At 39.4% G+C, this 16,540-nt stretch overlaps 2 protein-coding genes across 2 annotated transcripts; both read right to left on the bottom strand.

The window, feature by feature from the left end:
* Nucleotides 1-105: 105 nt before the first annotated feature.
* matn3a (matrilin 3a) lies at nucleotides 106-6,339 on the bottom strand. Its single transcript, XM_062436950.1, has 5 exons — nucleotides 6,174-6,339; nucleotides 2,263-2,838; nucleotides 957-1,082; nucleotides 407-508; nucleotides 106-161 (listed from the first exon to the last, which is right to left on the bottom strand). Exons 1-5 carry the CDS (start codon nucleotides 6,337-6,339, stop codon nucleotides 106-108), a joined length of 1,026 nt encoding a protein of 341 aa, XP_062292934.1.
* Nucleotides 6,340-7,635: 1,296 nt separating this feature from the next.
* On the bottom strand, nucleotides 7,636-16,097 carry laptm4a (lysosomal protein transmembrane 4 alpha). Its single transcript, XM_062436789.1, has 7 exons — nucleotides 15,870-16,097; nucleotides 13,086-13,206; nucleotides 11,464-11,540; nucleotides 10,308-10,430; nucleotides 9,675-9,770; nucleotides 9,134-9,232; nucleotides 7,636-8,652 (listed from the first exon to the last, which is right to left on the bottom strand). The coding sequence occupies exons 1-7, from the start codon at nucleotides 16,047-16,049 to the stop codon at nucleotides 8,578-8,580; spliced, it is 771 nt and encodes a 256-aa protein (XP_062292773.1). The 5' UTR covers nucleotides 16,050-16,097; the 3' UTR covers nucleotides 7,636-8,577.
* Nucleotides 16,098-16,540: the final 443 nt, after the last annotated feature.

Raw genomic sequence — 16,540 nt, 5'->3', positions numbered from 1 at the left:
CTGTGGGAAAAAAATAAACAAGAGGTCAAACTGTGGTGGGTGGGAAGGTTTTTACTACACATCAACCGAGCATACACTGTCAACACTTACACACTGTGTCCAGCTTTAAGCACGGCCCAACATGTTCTCCAGATGCTCAATTCTCCCAGACACGTCAGCTAGTGAGCTTAGTCAAGGAAACTCATTTGAAATCACATCAACAAGCACAATTAAATGATGGAAAGAGAAAGAGAAACAGTGCTCATGTCACTCTCTTAAACATACACAAAATACACTGTTCAACTGTTACTGTACTCAATAACAATACCAGCAGGTAGAAAGAACCAGCTGCCACCACCACAGTGAAATGGTCTGTGGGCACTGTTTATGATAAAGTGGCTTCCATCTGAAGCAACGTAAAGGATATTCTTGGCTGTGAGCTGCTGGATGGCTGCCTGTGTTTGCTTCTGGAAAGCCAGCCTGGCCTCACATTTGCAGGGATCCTCCACCACCACCTCCGCCTTCACCTCTTCGCCGAGAGAAAGCAAATTTCACATCAGTGTAACAGATCATGTACAGAGGCAAAAAAAGCCCACAGAAAACCACCCACACTGCTTTTCCAACTAGGCTGCTGTTCAAGAACAAACCAAAGCTGGAACAAATAGAAACATACTCTTACCATGCACATTAAATGGTACAAACTGTACAAAATAAAATATTTTGCCACAACAATGCAATCACGTTGAATTAATTCTATAATATTACCTGATTATTGTCCAACAAATGCTGAAGTCAACAGTGAATTACAGAGTCAGGTGATGATGCACTAGTTTGTTGTGATGTTGTGAAAGCACTGTTACTGAAGCCAAACACTTACTATGGTTTTTAAAGCTCTAAACACATATTAGCGCTTTAGCAGCATTAATAATACAAAAAAAGTAATAATAGCTGCAGGAATCCATTCAGTGTGCTCTTACCTTTCGGGGAACATGTTTTTTTGTCCGCATTCAAGATATAACCATTCCGGCACTTGCAATAATAGGAGGCGTTGCTGTTGACACACATGTGTTCGCAGTCATGTCCCACGGCACAGGGGTCCAGACCTAGAATAAGCCAGGACAGTTTCATGTGATAGCATACAGTATACTGTATGATAGCAAGTGGCAGGTGGTTGTGTTAGGTAAGGTTGTACTGTTCAGTTGCAAAAATCAATTAAAGCAGTTTATGGTAATTAGTAACCTTAGTATCGTTTTCTAATGCTGATAAAAAATAAGTAATATAACATATTGCTGCAGCTATGTTTGATTGAATTTAGTGTTTTTCTTTTGTCTGTTTGAGTTCAAAGATGTTCTAGTTGAATGATTTTATTTTATGTTTATGTGCTTGCACTTGACCACATGTCACATATGGAGGAAAAGCTGGTCCATTCATACACCTTCACCACATCTCAGCCAAGGTCATATAGGAACTGCTCAGGTTCACTGTGTGTTGGACAGTTATAAAAAGGAGGGGGACAAGACAAACATCAGACAGTTACATGGAAATAAACTTCAAGTTTACAGTAGAACCTCATTTCTCCAAACATCTGCACTTTCAGCGCAACAAAAACTAGCTTGCAACAAAATCTAAAGTAATTTAGATTTTTTTTTAAATTGCTTATGATTATAGGAATTTTCTTTTTCATGATGCAACTGAATACATGCTGCTTAATGCACAGATAATGCTTTTTGGATTTCATACACATCGAGAAATCTCAAAACAATATATTGTACCCACATGTCCATGTTTAAATGTAATTCAGCCATCTTAATATTTCACTTCTATATTCCAAACCGGTTTGGAAAAGTGAGGTTCTCACATACAGTTAAATCACTTCAAATGACAAGAAATACATTCAAAGCAATCACCTTAATGATGCTTTGATTGCAAAACAATTTACTTTGTAATTACTCATTTCTGTCACTAACAAACACTTCTAAATGTATTGCTTTTTTTTTTTAAAGAAGCTGAAAGTTTAGGGCTGTTTGGCCCCAAGACTTTACTCAGGTTTAACTTGGCAACTACAAGCAGGTTCTAGTGCCGACATCTGCAGTCCATGTGGGGGTTGAAAACATCTGCTGCTGTATTTTTCCTCAGGATTTCAAAGTTAATAATTCACCTATAACTCTTCAAATGATCCACAATCTAAAACATATCCCCCTTAAGACTGAAGGTGCCCCTTACTGGAACTAGAACCAGGGTTAATGGGAGGGGAAGGTATCGCAAGGCCCCTTTTTGTCCTACCACACAGGGTCTCCTGAAACTTAGAAGTGAGCTTCTCTATAACGCCGTAGGTCTCCACGTAGAACACGTGGTCCTCCAGAGGGATGCTGGCCATCAGCTGCAAGGAGCGCATGTCAGCACGGTCCACCCCGACAGCATATATCTCGATGCCTGAGGCCCGAGCTGCAGCAGACACCTCCTCCACCTGGTCTTGAGGTCTCCCATCTGTCACAATGATGGCCACCTTGGAGATCATCCTGGGACGAGGTCGGGCTCCAGACTGCTCGGTGAAGGCTTCATTCACTGCGGTCTTGATGGCGAGACCGGTCATGGTGCCAGCAGCCAAGGGCTCAATGCGGGAGATGGCTTTCTTCATGTCGGGTCTGTTGAAGTGGTCTTTGAGCAGGAACTCAATCTTGACCGTGCTGGCGTAGTTGACCACAGCCACTCTGGTGGCGTCCGCGCCCACATCCAGTGTGTCGACCATGTCGGCTAGGAATATCTTGACCTTCTCAAATTCACCAGGACGCACGCTGCGAGAGCTGTCAATGATGAACACTAGGTCCAGAGGGCGGCTCCTGCACTGAGAGTCTGTCTCTGGTGATCAACCAAATCATGGCAGGATTAAGTCCATTTATCACTCAACACCCAGTTCATTACTCAGTGACCAACATTCACATGTGTTGGTTGAACTTTCAAGATGAGAGTGACACAGTTAACAATCAAGAAAAGTACTAGACGAGAGTTTATTTACAGTTTGTGATGCACAATGAATGTTCCAATTGTAACAAAAGGACATTTCTGTGCATCATGGCCATGATAAAATGAAATGATATAGTATGCTTTGTAAGACATACTGTATTCATTCTTTTGTCAACAGTCTATCAGAGGCTTGTCTTATCCTTTCATCACATTTCCCTGAATGAAAAGGATGCTTGATGTCCATACAAGAAAAAAGGGACATCATACCTAAAGAGGGAGACAGTGTTAGGAGCCCTGCCTGTCCAATCACTTGCACATATTCTAAATTACAAAAATGTAAACTAATTTTAGTCTCTTTCCCAAAGAAAAAGTACTAACTGCTTTAAGAAAAAAAAGTACTTGTCTTATTTTAGATTGCCATCTTTTTTAGTCTTTTTTTTTTTTTTTAAATCTTTGTGGATTTTTCCATAAATTCTAAAATGATGAATAATTAAGGGAAATGAAACAGCAATTTAGTCTGATTATAAGGGCACTGCTTTTGAATCCAAACTCTAAACCATATTATCATCAAATATTGTATTTAAATACTTTAAAATAAAATTACATCTTCTTTAAAGGAATAGTTTAATGTTGGGAAATGGGCTAATTCGCTTTCTTGCAAAAATGTTAGATGAGCTGGTTGATTCCCCTTTTGTATCTATACGGTAAATAGAAAAGATAAGCTACATCCAGCAGCTGGTTAGTTTAGCACAAGAACTGGGGACAGGGGAAAAAACGTTGATAATAAATGGTTAATCAACAACAGTTTTTGTTCACTTTGTGTACAGGTTTTGTCACCCTGGTTGCAGTCTCTATGCAAAGCTAAGCTAACTTGCTGATGGCATACACAGTGAGTGGTATCAATCTTCTCATCCAACTACAAGTGAAAAGGACAATAAGCTTATTTCACAAAATGCCAAATGGTTGCTCTAGGTGACACTTGCATATTTCTATTCTTTCTCAAAGCGAAACAAAAAGATCTGACCTGGAAAGCATTGAGGAGCATTGGTGGGGCTGGAAAGCAAACCTGACTGGTAATATTCTACCTGTCTCCACAGGACTGATGGTGATGATGAGGCCGCTTTGGGTACTGACCGGTAGCGTCACAGCAGCAGTGGTCTCTACTGGCAGCGCAGTGGTCACCACCACTGGCATGATGGTTGTCACCGGTGCCACTGTAGTCGCTGGCAGAGTTGGTGGAAGTGTTGGCTCTGTTGTGGCCGGCAGAGTTGGCGGGATGGTAGGGAGGTATACCACAGGAGTTGTTGGTATTGTGGGGTTTGAATTTGTTGGGCAGGGGCCTTTCACTTTGTAAGGGACAAGGCCTTTGGCCTTATGATGAGGATGGTGAGCTACAGGTGGAGACAGACCTTTAAACATGGGGTGTATTTGTGGTGCCACTGGCCCTTTGAATCTGTGGTAATAGGGCAGCATTGGGACTGAGGGTCTGTGGTAAGTCACTGGAGGAGATAGAGGAATGGGTCGATACACTACCGGTGGAGGGATCCTTGGTGGCTGGTAGTGGTAGTGATACTGTCCTCTATAGGTGTAATCACTTCTGTGAACTACAGGGCCACCAGAAAGGAAAAGTGATAGAGAATATATTAGTAGGTTGAAGGTAGGTAAACAGGAAAGGTGTGTAAGTTGACATTGTGTATACTTGGTAAGTTGTAGTGAAATATACAACAATCACTTCTGCTGTCTTAAGAGCAGAGACTAATGATTAGTTGAAGCATGAGTGTACGTTCAGCCACCTGGGGTTGTTTGCAACAAGCTGAGATTAAACAGTGCTTGTGAAACACCCAGTCCAATAATGTAGATTTCATGCAGAAAAGTGTAAAAACTTGTTATATTATTGGTTAGATTAATCATTGAAAGTTTAAGTCTTACTGGTCCATGTATAACCTTAAATATTTCCTTTTCAACTTACAAAAATAAGTGTGTAAAAATATGTAGGAATTTTCATAAACATTCATAACTGGTGACACAAAATGCAAAAGGTCTAACATGGCTATAAAACAGTTGTGTTGTGCAACACGGTACATTTACTAAGTACTGTGCTGAAGTACGAGACTTAACTTCACTTTTTCCATTTTATGCTACTTTTTCTTCTACTTCCTTATATGTGACAGGGAAGTTTTTACTCCTACGCTTATTTCACTGTTATAATTACTTTGTAGAATAAAAAAAAAAATGAAGAGCCTCTAAAATATGACACATTACTGTTGATTAAATAGAGCTCCTCTTTGACAGACTACGCAATTACAACACTGCTTACACATACTGTACATCCATGAGTGAGAATATATCTGATAATATATTGTATAATAAGTACTTTTTATTTTGCTGATAAAACTTCAATATCACCTAAATTAATTTGAATAGAGGACATTTAATTGTAATAGTACAAACCATGTAAAAGACCTGCATTTAACAGTAAAAATACAGAAGTATTATCATCAAATTGTACTATCAGTACAGAAGTAGTATCAAAAGTAAAACTACTCATTTAGCAGGAAAATGGATCATGTGAGTAACATATTACTATAATACATTATGCATCGATGTGTAAGCAGTATTTTGCTGTTGAAACTGTCTGAATTTGTTTTAACTACTTTAGATACAGTTACTTTAGGCCCCCCTCCAAACAGCTACAATGTAATTCTGATTATTGGGGTTAAAAAGAAGAAAGAAACAAAGTTCTGCTTCACAAATGTTTGCATTTCTTTGGACTTATGTCTTTTAAGCCTATTTGTGAATTGTTTGCTAATTTTACATCACTGAGTTTCAAACAGTTATTGAATTAAAACAATCTAAAAGTTTAGAAAAAGCAGAAACTGCTCACAACTCAGACATCTGAAATGATTGAAGCGGCTCCCATTACACTGCATTTTTTTATGAGATGTCAAAAGTTAAATAGGTTGGATTGTAATATAGAAGTTTATGATAGCTGTCAACTAGCTGGCAAATAAAATGAATTTAGTGAAAAGTGCAACTTTTCTATCTGAAAATGTAGTGAAATAAGACTATTAAGTAGCATAATATGGAAAGTACAGTCCACCACTAATGTTTTAAACAGGTATTTTGCCATTTTACCTCAGTAAAAGTTACTTATTCCATCACTGCTAGAAAGTAGCAACAAACTGTCTTGCAGAAAAGAGAATCAATAAATAAGCTTCAATCACACATACTTGCTGGATTGAGGGTCCTCAACGGTGGTCGGCCATTGTTTCTGGTCTGTGCGTAACTTTGCGCAGATATGAGATGCGGGTCTCCGGCACTGAGCTGATATGTCGCCAGGACATCAGACAGCAGCAGTGAAGCGCTGTACAGCAGCCTGCAGAGTAAAGACTTCATCATGTCTGCATGCAGGATCCTCCGCTAGTCTGTCTGGCTTTACTCTCTGTCTCCCAGGGTCCTGCTCAGCTCTGTTGGTCTCACCGTCTATATGAGGAGTCCAACACGTCAAAGTCTCTGCCCAATCCAAGGGTGGCCTTCAGGCTGGGGGCAGGATGGTGTAAGGGTGAGGATTGATGACTTTTCACTTGTTGGTGGAGGTTTTTTCTTTCTCCTCCTGTCTCCTTTAAATGTATTCCTCTTCATCTCCCCCATCACTTGACACTATAATACACTTTTACGTTTAAATGTTGATTGAAAGCCTTTTCCACACTCCCAGGAATCATATAAAGAATGCTTAAATTTGTATTTGTTATTTAAGTCAGCCTTAAAGTAGTCAAGTTTAAACCTAAAAAAACCCCCCACTGAAATCATCTTTTGAAATGTCCACCATAGACCTACAGATTTTTAATAATCTGCCTCATTTATAGCTAAACCCTCAAATTCACTAAATAAACAAACACATGAATGAACTACTGGAAACTTGACTTTAGTGTCCTTGATAAGGCGCTAATGAAAAGTGGCTAGATGAAGCAAAAAGTGTTAAAGTAGCTTGCCATCATCACAATTAGATAAACTGACAGCATAGTTTTAATTCAGTTGTTCAAACAATTCAAACATGGCCTGAAGGTCCTCTTCTGCAATGTAACAATGATAGAGGTTTTAAGCATTTTAAGCAGAGCATTAATTTAAGCAAGATGTTCCTACTTGGAAATCTCTTTTCATTGATTCAGATTATTATTATTATTATATTAGAACTTGAAATATCATGACTTTCTCACAGAAATGAAGAAATCCATCATTGAGTTTGTGCCTTAAGTCATTCCTATAGCTAGTTTCAAACTAGTGATTTATTAAATTAGGTTATTACAACTTGTCTTGGCTAACATATTAGTAATGCAGTTATTAATGTATAGTAATGTAATGTGTAAATCACTTGCTAGGAAATGTTAACAGCATTTCCCATTAAGAAGCAACCACTTATGTAAATATGAAATCACTGTAAGCTTCTGAGCTTTAGGGCCTAAAATATCAATCAACTGCCAATCATTTGTTAATGTAAGACTTTCATACTAATCAGCTTTATTCCATGTAACCCTTTTTACTTTGTCTAAATGTGTGAATATATGAAACCAGTAGTATCTACATAAAAAGTAGTTAAAGTCGTGCAACCAGTTTTGATTTAGTGATGCGATAATCTCTACTTTGACTTCACTTAAAGCAGGACATAAAAAAAACAACAACAAAGGAGTCAAATGATGATATAAATGTTTTGAAACTTTTATTGAAGTCAAATTTTTTTTCCACTAGGATAAAATCATAATACCAGTAAAGTAATGGGTGGGTGGATAAGCATGCAACTACTAATGTTCACAAGACTAGCCGATTGCTCCGGATGTCAGACGAGAAAGAAGCAGAGAAGACGATCCTTCTGTCAGCGCTCTCTGCTTTGTCTCTCGGCCTTAACTGGAAAACCGTTTACTAGCTTTGCTAACACGAGGCAGTAGACCATCGGGGCAGCGGAGAGGTGACGAAAACGTCAGGAGTGGTGCTCAACTGAACCACAGCGAAGCTAAATAAATAACAGACAAACAAGTGCTACGGACTCCATTCAAGATTGAGATGGAATAGTCTAGATCTTAATAATTAGGGGGAAAAAAACACAATTCAACAATAAGAGCTATAATAAGTGGATTGTCTTTTTTTTTTTTTTTTTTAATTTTACACTTCATATATCAATCTATATATAGGATGGTGCTGGATTGATGATAGCATTTCATTTCAAGCAGTTTCATTTTTTTTTTTTTTACATGTATCCCTTTTACTAAGACATAAAAAAGGCCAGAGAAAGGGGAGGGGTGGGTGGGATGGTAGCTTCCAACACTTTTCAAACATCACATTCATTCAGTCATTTCACACAATTTTCAGTCTTTTCCCACCTTTGTCCTCTCACTCTCACCAGGATAGAATCTCTATAGAAACACGGTGAGCAGGGTCAAACAAAACATTATCAGTGGCCTTACATATACACAGTAGGTCCGAGGGGGATGTGGGTTGGGGGTGGTGGTGGTGGCGGTGGGGGGTAAGGGCGCAATGGTGTTCAGAAAGGGTTAGTGAGGGAATATAGGAATGCATATGGCGGTGTGTGTGTGTGTGTGTGTGTGTTGTTGTATATGTTTTGGCAATGGGGGCTGGTGCTTAAGCGGGCATGTAAGGAGGAGGTGGTTCCTTCTCTGGCATCTTCATTGCCATTTCATAGGTGGGCAGGATGTACTAGAGAAGAGAGCGGGGGGAAAAAACAAGGCCATTTAGAGTCACTTTACAGAAGCTATTCTATATTATAAAGAAATGCTTCTGACTGCAGACGCACATGTGGATGAGTGGGTAAACAATGCTAGAAAGTTGTATTTCATAAAGATTTTTCTGGTGATTTTTGTGCTTTATTCACTTTTTTTGCCTTAAAAAAATCTAATTCTGAGTAGTCCTCACTATAAGCAGACTGTTATAGCATTTTTTTTGTGAGAATGCTAGAAATAAAAACAGAGGTCTCATATATAAAGCGTATTGTATTTCTTTTGGAAATGTTTTCTTCCTGACAACCACTATAGTAAATGTATGGAGGACAATGCCACCTGCTGGTTTGACTTAGACATTACATGTTGCAAAATCTGATGCAGTTTGTCTTCGTGGCACTATATGTGACTCACAAAATTCATAATAGTCAATCAGAGAGAGTCTGAGGTCACTTGCATACCTGCGGTGGAGTCTCAAAGGCGGGGTAGACGGCAATCTCTGGCATGTTCCTGTTGTTGATGTACTTGTAGCAGTTCCACACGCAGTTGATCAAGTAAGCCTGGAGAGCATAGAGAGAGGTTTGTATTTTAGGGTTGAATCAGGCCATGTGAATAAAATGTCAGTAAATAGCTTCAGTCCTTAAACTTGTTAAACCATGACGTGTCTTCTTCCATCACAAGTTACATGCACCAGAAAAAATGTAAATATGACAGAACCAGTGTTGATGTAATCACGCAGGCTTTTTCCTAACTCTGATAACCACGTGTTGGACTCAACTCTTCACTGAACGCACGGATGGAAAATTATTATCAATGTTCTCATCTTACTCTTTGTAAGGCAGCAAGAAAGTGTACTGTACCATGTCACAGTACTGCGTTAAATCTACCATATCTGATTTCTCTTAAGATCAGAGTGCTGAGAGTGTGCTTTAGAAGAATCTATGTTTTCTGAGCCAAGACAAAGAAAAATCATATTTTAATGTGAAAGGAGGCCGGTTTCACCTTGAGGATGATCAGGAAGGCAAAGAAGACGAGCACAAAGAGCAGTAGGCAGCTGGGGTCCATAGACAGGAGGTAATCCTTGTAGGGGAAATCCGGCTGAGGAAGCAAAGAGCAGACAATGTCAGATAATCAATAACACTTATTGTATTTATTCAACTAAAATCAGCATCAAAGCTAACTTCAAGACCAATAGATTACAACTTTGGGACTGTTATAGCAGCAATCTGTTACAAGTTGGACTCTTTTTCTTTAAAAAAAAAAAAAGTATTTTGTCTGATTTTTTTTTTTACCTCAAATTAGACTGAAAAACACCACTAGTTGTGGTAAGAGTTTTAGTTTAACTGCTGAATTATTCTGAGGGAATTTGGCTTCTTTGCTTTCCCCCCTATAGCTCTTCTTGGTTTTTATAAATGTTGAGTCATTTTCTAAAATGCCAAATGTGTCCTCTTGTAGAAAAAAACAACTTATTGATAATGTGTACCATGTATTTACTGTACTTTCAAATTAGCATAATTGTACTCTTTTAAATAAACCCTGATATTTCAGTAAAATGTGGTAAAAGTAAAATCCATGAGCCTTAGCGATTGGAACTGGTAACTGAGTGCATAATGTCACAACAAGATGCGGACTGACCAACTGGTCCAGGTAGTCCTTGATCCTGGGCAGGTAGGTGAGAGAGCTGATGGCCACCAAGCAGCTGAGAGCGAAGTCAAACAGCTGGTAGCAGAAAAACGGGATGAGCCAGCCATCACGATGCTGTGGACGGAAACAGGAGGAGACAGAGGTGTGATCGACCCACTCGGAGGACATCGAAGGACCCTGTTGCTCTTTTTTCAACCTCATCTCTAAACATTAAGTCTGCACCACGTGGGTATGTTCCATTTACCTCTGCAAATCCCAAGCAGAAGAAACTAACACTCTAGTTTTACTAGTTTTAAGGTCCAATATTATCCTGCTCTTTAAATTTCTTTCTTTTTACATTTTAATTCTTACATTTACTCTTGTATTTTCTCATTTAAATGTATGTTCAGATGTGATTTGGGGTAAATGCATAAAAAGAGTCAGAAAAAAGTAAGTGCTGACATTGCAACTGTGTATATTAACATATATTCGTGTAACAAATACAGATGGTTGAAAATCAGCAAAGTGGTCCTTCAGTTAGGTTGTTCACAACAATCTCTACAGACACTGTGGATGTTTTAACAAAACTCTACATCACTCTCTATTCTTACATCATGTAGCCAAACACATTTGTATTGTATTATGATCAGCTTTCACACACATTAAGGGATATTTCACTGGGGCGCTACAGCAGCAGCGGCTGTACACTGCCTCACTACTTTGAAAAGGGTGCCGACTACAGCTGTCTGCGAGCATGTACGTGCACAGCTAAAGTAGCAGCAGGCGTACTTTAACTGTGCAGTCATCCCAACTAGCAGCTTAACGCAGGTCCACGTCAAAAGGCTATCAAACCTGTCAGTCTTGATGCCATCAGGCAGGCCTGTGAGGTAAAGATGACGGGCAGTGAGAACATAGCATTGTGTGCTACACTCCCACTGCATCAGGAGTCTTTTGAACATCCCGTTAAAATGTACTGTAGCAGAGGAAAAAAAACAGGACAGGCAAGCTTTGGCATTTCATGTTATGTCCTACTTACCTCTTGAAAGATTATTTTTTTAATGCATGCACATTTTGGGATTACATATTTGCATAAGAAACCGTGAAAGAGCTTTAAATACATATTTTAAAAAAAACTTTAAAAAGGCAGCACACTACTGGGCACACTTACAGTTATGGCTCCATACACCATCATGGCGCTGATGGTGAGCATCAGCAGAGAGATGGCAAATCCGACACAGGCGTTCTCTGTAGGGGAGCAAGTGATCAAATAAAGGCAAAGATTAAATATATTTTAATACAGCTTTAACTTTAACTGTTAATATAAGACTGAGTGTAGTTGAATGGACATTTGCCTGCACTCTTAGAAGCTGTTGGGATTTGCATACAGTGTAAGTGAACCGTCTCCCGGGCTTCTCTCTTTCCAGCTTGCTCTGTTTTAAAAGGCCAGTTCTGGGGAGCATTAAGCCTCTCGCTCTCAGCTGTGGAGCGTCGGTAAAGAAGACACAATGAAACTCAAGTCGGGGATAATTAAAAGGTCAGCCTTTCATATCCTCTTTTCTCTCCATCAATCACTCTCTCGCTTCCTCAAACTGTCCTGCCTGTTGCACTGGAAAGATGCTTGTGAGAGAGCTGAAGCAGCACTGCGGTCCAGACACAAGCCTTTGTTATTCAGTAGCTCAAGCAGAATAACTTGTTTATCAATGTATGGATGTGTCAGAGGACCGTCTGGGTGTCATAAGCGGGGGGGGGGGGGCTTAGAATTCCTATCTTTACTGTATTATGAAAAGAAAAAGCAGGCCTATTCATTGGAGATGTTGGAAATATCGTTCTTTTACTGTGGGTAAAACAAATTTACATAGATCTGTCTGGTCTAAATGGTTCTTTATATCAGTATTGTGTTTAGTTTTGTCTCACCAACAGCCCTAAACTCAAAGATTTTCAGCACATTGGAGAAGTTGCATATTTAGCATTATATCAACCTTCTTTTCTGTTTTCTGTAAATAACTGTAAAAAACTTTGTGACAAATGCTTAACAAAAGGCATTTTCACACATTTTGTCAGTTACATTTTTTTTTTTTTTTTTTACACATGGTCTGGATTGTGGAATAAAATGAGAGGAGCCTGATGAAGCTGCACTAATAGTCAGGAGTAAAGATAACTGAGCCAGTCTGAATGCTAACATTGTCTCTGGACATCCTCCACTGCCCTGAGTGCTGGCATGAGTCTGCTGTGGGAAGGTCAACCCACCACAGATTGTTTCCCCTCCTCTCCTGCTGAATCACTTTTTCAGTAAAATGGAGAGGCTTTCGCCAGGCCAACGAACAAAACAAGCGCTGGCTTGAAAGGAAAAGCCTCTTGCAGTCCTGCCCTGACACATACAAACACCTCGGACTAACATAAACCTGTTGAGGAATTACAGAGGAGCGGCTGCTGTGGCCTCACACTAACAACAACATATTCAAACAACGTGTACACAACACAGCAACGTTCTGTCGTCATCATGGGTTGTTTTGTTTTGCAGTCACCAGGGAGCTGTGCTCTCTGTGGATGATGAATCACATGATCAACCTCAGCAAAACAGCCGCTCATGAGTTAGTGAAAGGCCCAAAACAGGAAAAAAGCAGCTATACACGTCAGTCTGATGTAGATACCATTTGTTCATGATGTTTCAGTGGACACACCGTGATAAAATGTGCTGTGTACATGCTTGAAAAACGGAATAAAATTAGTTTTTTTTCAATGCAGTTCGGTAGTTCTTACAGTCATTCCTATATATAGTTCATTACTTACCAGACATCCTGTCAGAGGCAAAATAACGGTCGATGACCTCATACTGCAAGTTGATGGTGGGAACGTTTTCTGGGTGGGTCACAGCGACAGTCAGCAGGATGCCCATCAACAGGTTGACAACCTGAGGAGAAGAAAGGAAAAAGAGAGGCTTTTTTAAATTGATAGGACTCTACTTGAAATGAACTGTGTTTACATCATTTTCCAAAAATGGTTCTGAGTGTCTTCTGATTGCATTCCTACCTTCTTGGCAACGTTTGGTTTCAGTTCACTCTGGTATTTTATTTTAAAAAAACTTGAGACACTGAACAATTAATCACCCTTTTTTGGTCAACATGTGGGAAGGCAGTCGTGAGGAGGAACAATTCAAGGACGCTCCAACATTTGAGCATTATTAGTCAGCTACATTTACAGAATACAGACAGTTGACGAATTAAAGGAAAAACCAACACAAAGTATCTCAGTGAGATGTTGGGTCTCCATGTGCTGCCAGAAAAAGCTTCAGTGCTCATTTGCACTGATTCTACAGTCTGTGAACTCTACTGGAGAGGTGAACAATGTTCTTCCAAAAGATATCCCATCATTTATTGTTTTGATGATGGTGGTGGAGAGGGCTGTCTAACATGTTGGGCCAAAATCTCTGAGGTGTTCAGTTGGGTTGAGAAGGCTACAGCATATGATTCACATCAGTGAACCCTCATGCCCTATGGATGGGGGCACCATCATGCTGGAAGAGACCACTCCCATCATGATAAAAATGTTTCATCATACATAAAGTGATTACTCAGTGACACTTCGCTCTAAGGGGACAAGTGGACCCAAACCATACAAACAAAACGCCCCCACAGCATAACAGAGCCACTGTCAAACATTCAAACCTGCACCGGTTTTCTCCTTTAATTTGTCAGCTGTCTTTCTATCTATGTTATCGAAAAGTCGAATCCACAAGACAACTATGCAACTGCAAATACCGACAAGAAATTACATAACAGACCAATTAACTGAAACCAATGATTGGCAGAAAGGAAGGAAAAGGTACCCTGAAAAATAACTGGCGGACTTGTAAAATGCAATTTAATGTTTAATTTGAAGTGATCAAATATACTGTAGTGACTGAATTGTCCTTTAATCAAAAAAGGAAGATGTGGTGCTAAGAAGAACTCTCAAAAAAGGAACTGTGTTTTAAGTTTTCTAATGCCTACGCAACAAGGTTTCTAGGAGTGTTGCATATTAGTATCTTAGACTGTTTCGTAACAGCAAGCCAATTTCCAACAAAAGCATTGTATCGCTCAACATTAGTTACTCTCTGTCTCAACTGAATCACTCAAATATGCACTTCTTGTTACATGAACTAAACCATGTTCCTATCATCCTACCCAACAAGGCTTCAATATTATATTATAGTGTATCTTATGTGCAACACAGGATTTATCATATGACATGTTCTGTCATATGGCTTTATGAGAACCAGAGCAACAAACACTGAGGGCTAATTTATGGTGCTCGACTTATTGATATTTTGGGCTGTAACTTTAGATAACGTTTAACCATCTTGTTTAATTAGTCCCAGTCAGGATGATGTAATGTAACTAAACAAGCCTGCTGGAGGATAGTGTCTGGTTACCATGGAGATGACTGAAACATACAATGAAAATGTGGCATGACTTTTTAATGTTCGTACTAATAACCATAAAATAGCTTTTATAAAACAAGTAATTATTCTCACGACTGACAAAAAGTGATTTAACATCCATAAATAGGCTAAACCTTACATCGGTATTCCAACCACAGGCCCCAAGTAGCTATAGCCTATGTCTGGTTTATGTAGTACAACTTAACTTCATTGTTAACAGGTTGAGATTACAACTGTATCAAGGTTGTATTTTTATTAATGGTTTTATTCTTTTATATTAACTAACAAGAGGTCTGTCTTTTTTTGCTTCTTTAGCTATACGTTGCTGTGTCTTGGCCAACATAACCTTGAAAAAAAAGGAGGTATAATCTCATTGAGAGTTTTTTGGGTAAAACAAAAGTGAAGTAAGTTAGAATAAAAATTAAAAAAGAGGAAATAGAAAAAACAGAGGCAGACGACTGACGTGGTTTGAGTGTCAAATATTGTCCAGCTGGCAGAAAAACGCAGAGGAGGATTTTGAAACGCAACCAAAACCAAAACATCTGTGACTGATTGAGCTCTGAGTGAAGACTTCTGCAGGAACACAATGTGCACATAACACTCAACAAGCTACTTCAACCTGCCTATAATACATTACAACCCAGGGACGGGATATAAGTCTGTGTCCCGTTTTCTTTTTTAGAAGTGAATATTGCTGTGGATTTAATCTCATGATTTGACATCTGTAACGTCAGCCCAGAGTCGGCTCGCTAACATGCTACCCAGGCCAAATGTCATCTGTTTCTAAATGTTCAACCTTCACATCTCATTCAAGTGCAAATAACTAATAGGCATCGACTCTTTGTTGTACGGTGACCGGGTTTCTGACAGCATGTTCAAGGCTGTGTGAGCTGCACCGTCAGAAGCACTACTAGCCAAACCTGTGACGATAGCAGGCTAATGGCTAATGCTAGCATCCTGCGCGGCTTGAAATGGCTGTTTAAAACAGTCAAAAATGACATTTAGCTGATATTGGAGCTACCGACAACACTTATAACACACTACCCGAAGACGATTCCTATACCTGGTTGTCAATCGTCATTTGACTTCCTACTTCAGAGAACTTAACGCAAGTGATAGTTAACATTAGCAATACTATCAACCATTTTACGCACCATGTACCATGTTCCCAGGATGATGGTCCCCGTCCGGACGTGGCAACATCCACAACACCGGGTGGTGTACAGTCTGTCTCGACTCGGCTTGAAGTGATGCATGTCCTCCACAAGCGTCGGGAGAAACATCGGGATTGCTAGCGGTGGTGGTGGTGGAGGTGAAAAATAGCCTCTCAACATCAACAGTTAGCGAACGAACACAGAGGAACGCCCACCACTTCCCCGACAAACCTGCACGACACCGCGGATGAAAACAAACGCTTCTACCCGGGGAGGAGGAGGAGGAGGAGGAGGAGGGGACTTATGTGACGGACAGTGACTTAAACCAATGGATGTTTAGAAGTGATGAGGTAACCAACAGGATTCAGGTAATTGTTTTGTTTTGAGATCTTATGCAGACATTTTTAAAAGTAAACTCAAAACCTACCTGTTCAACCTGGCTTTTGATTGATAATTGTTTACTGTCTTTTTTATTCTATTTCATTGTATTTGTTTAGATGTTTTACATTTTTTCTACTTTATTATCATTCTATAACATTTATTTTGTATGTTTCTCTTGTCTTCATCTCTTTTTTAACCTAGTTTTAGTCTAGATTTTACTAAACTTTATTTTATTTTACTTTTTCATCTATTTCAACCTAGTTTTACTCTAACTTTTAATATACATTTTC

Source organism: Scomber scombrus, chromosome 17 (assembly GCF_963691925.1).
Source record: "Scomber scombrus chromosome 17, fScoSco1.1, whole genome shotgun sequence".
Taxonomy (NCBI): domain Eukaryota; kingdom Metazoa; phylum Chordata; class Actinopteri; order Scombriformes; family Scombridae; genus Scomber; species Scomber scombrus.
Note: the sequence above shows the minus strand (reverse complement) of the source record. Positions and strands in the feature narration are given on the sequence as shown.